Source organism: Halyomorpha halys, unplaced genomic scaffold (assembly GCF_000696795.3).
Source record: "Halyomorpha halys isolate HHAL.00 unplaced genomic scaffold, Hhal_1.1 Scaffold1084.1, whole genome shotgun sequence".
In the NCBI taxonomy this organism is placed as follows: domain Eukaryota; kingdom Metazoa; phylum Arthropoda; class Insecta; order Hemiptera; family Pentatomidae; genus Halyomorpha; species Halyomorpha halys.
In genome coordinates, this window is record NW_027106765.1 from 58884 (window position 1) to 60276 (window position 1393).

A 1393-nucleotide genomic window follows, 5' to 3' on the forward strand; every position below is an offset into this window, starting at 1 on the left:
CCTTTTCCATAATTACTGCATAAGAACAACAAAAGTTGACAAATTTCAATCCATGTTATCAAACACAAACAACCCAACGAACACTTCGGTAGGATGCGCACCGCCATCTTTCTTGTTTTGAAAAGCGTATTTATTTTAGATAATGAAAAACTGGTCGATTTAGTCGATTTAAACAGTCTTCTTGATCCAAAACAATACCAAAACGACATACATAAAATAAAAACATAACTAAAATCATTAATCTATCAATATCAACTATTCATTAAAAAAGAGCATATTACAATATATACACACAATAATAGGAAAGGTAGGCCTCAAGTTCTCTTGTAGTCAACCTCATGAGATGAAGTAGACTCATAACAAATTTTATTTCTATTTTGTTTTTTGTTAACTTCATCATCGAAAACACTTTCATATAGGTAAGTGCTTTTGAACATTGAATTTTAATTAATTTATAAACCAGCATAATTGGTATAAGCTTGTTTATATTATATTATAAAATCTCTTTCAAAAGGAAGTTGTTTCTAGGTAATTTTGTTTGTTTAATAAGCTCTTGCAGGCTACACAAAACGGTATCACGTCTGCATAAGGCCCGCAGGCTATAAACTAGACAATCCTGACAGATCCAATGATAAATTTTTAAAACAAATCAACATTCTCAATAAACTAATAATATGATATGCTAAGAAATAGAGGGGATCAGGTTATTAAAAAAAGAAAAACTTTACAGACTTAGGACTTTTTATTGAGATTGGTGAAAAAATATCAGTACTGTACTATTTCTGTCATTAAAAAACAAAACCCATCATAAGGTTCTTTAAACACATGAAGGGAAACGGAATTTTTCGCCAGCATACTTAGCACTGCAGCCAAGTTCTTCTTCAATACGCAACAGTTGATTGTACTTAGCACAGCGTTCTGAGCGGCAAGGTGCTCCAGTCTTAATTTGTCCGGTACCAAGACCGACCACAAGATCAGCAATAAATGTATCCTCAGTTTCACCAGACCTTAAAAAAATAATAACAATAATAATGAGGGATAATATATAACATAATGTCTAGATAACAAATGATAATTTAATTTTAAAACATACCTGTGTGATACCATAGTACCCCAACCATTGGCTTTGGCAAGGTTATGAGCGTCAATGGCCTCGGTAACGCTTCCAATTTGGTTCACTTTAAGAAGAAGACAATTGCAGGCTTTCTTTTCAACGGCAGTGTAGATACGTTTAGGGTTGGTCACAGTCAAATCATCACCAACAATCTATCAAAAAAAACAAAAAATTGAACAAAAAGTGTCTTCAGTATTCTATTCATGGTATGTTAAATGTAAAAATTTTTAAGATGCTAAATGTTAAAAGTATAGGATTGTGAGCGGCCTATGTTATATG

The 1393-nt window shown here is 32.2% G+C and overlaps 1 protein-coding gene across 3 annotated transcripts in view; it reads right to left on the minus strand.

Moving 5' to 3' along the window:
- Nucleotides 1-723: 723 nt before the first annotated feature.
- The window catches only part of Eno (enolase), a 10614-nt gene continuing 9944 nt past the window's right edge, over nucleotides 724-1393 (minus strand). For all 3 annotated transcript variants that reach the window (XM_067045082.1, XM_067045083.1, XM_067045081.1), the window contains exons 8-9: nucleotides 1094-1266; nucleotides 724-1007 (exon numbers count right to left, since the gene is read on the minus strand). In XM_067045082.1, coding sequence (XP_066901183.1) covers nucleotides 818-1007; nucleotides 1094-1266 — 363 coding nt within the window. In that variant the 3' untranslated portion in view covers nucleotides 724-817. The remainder of the gene's footprint in view (nucleotides 1008-1093; nucleotides 1267-1393) is intronic.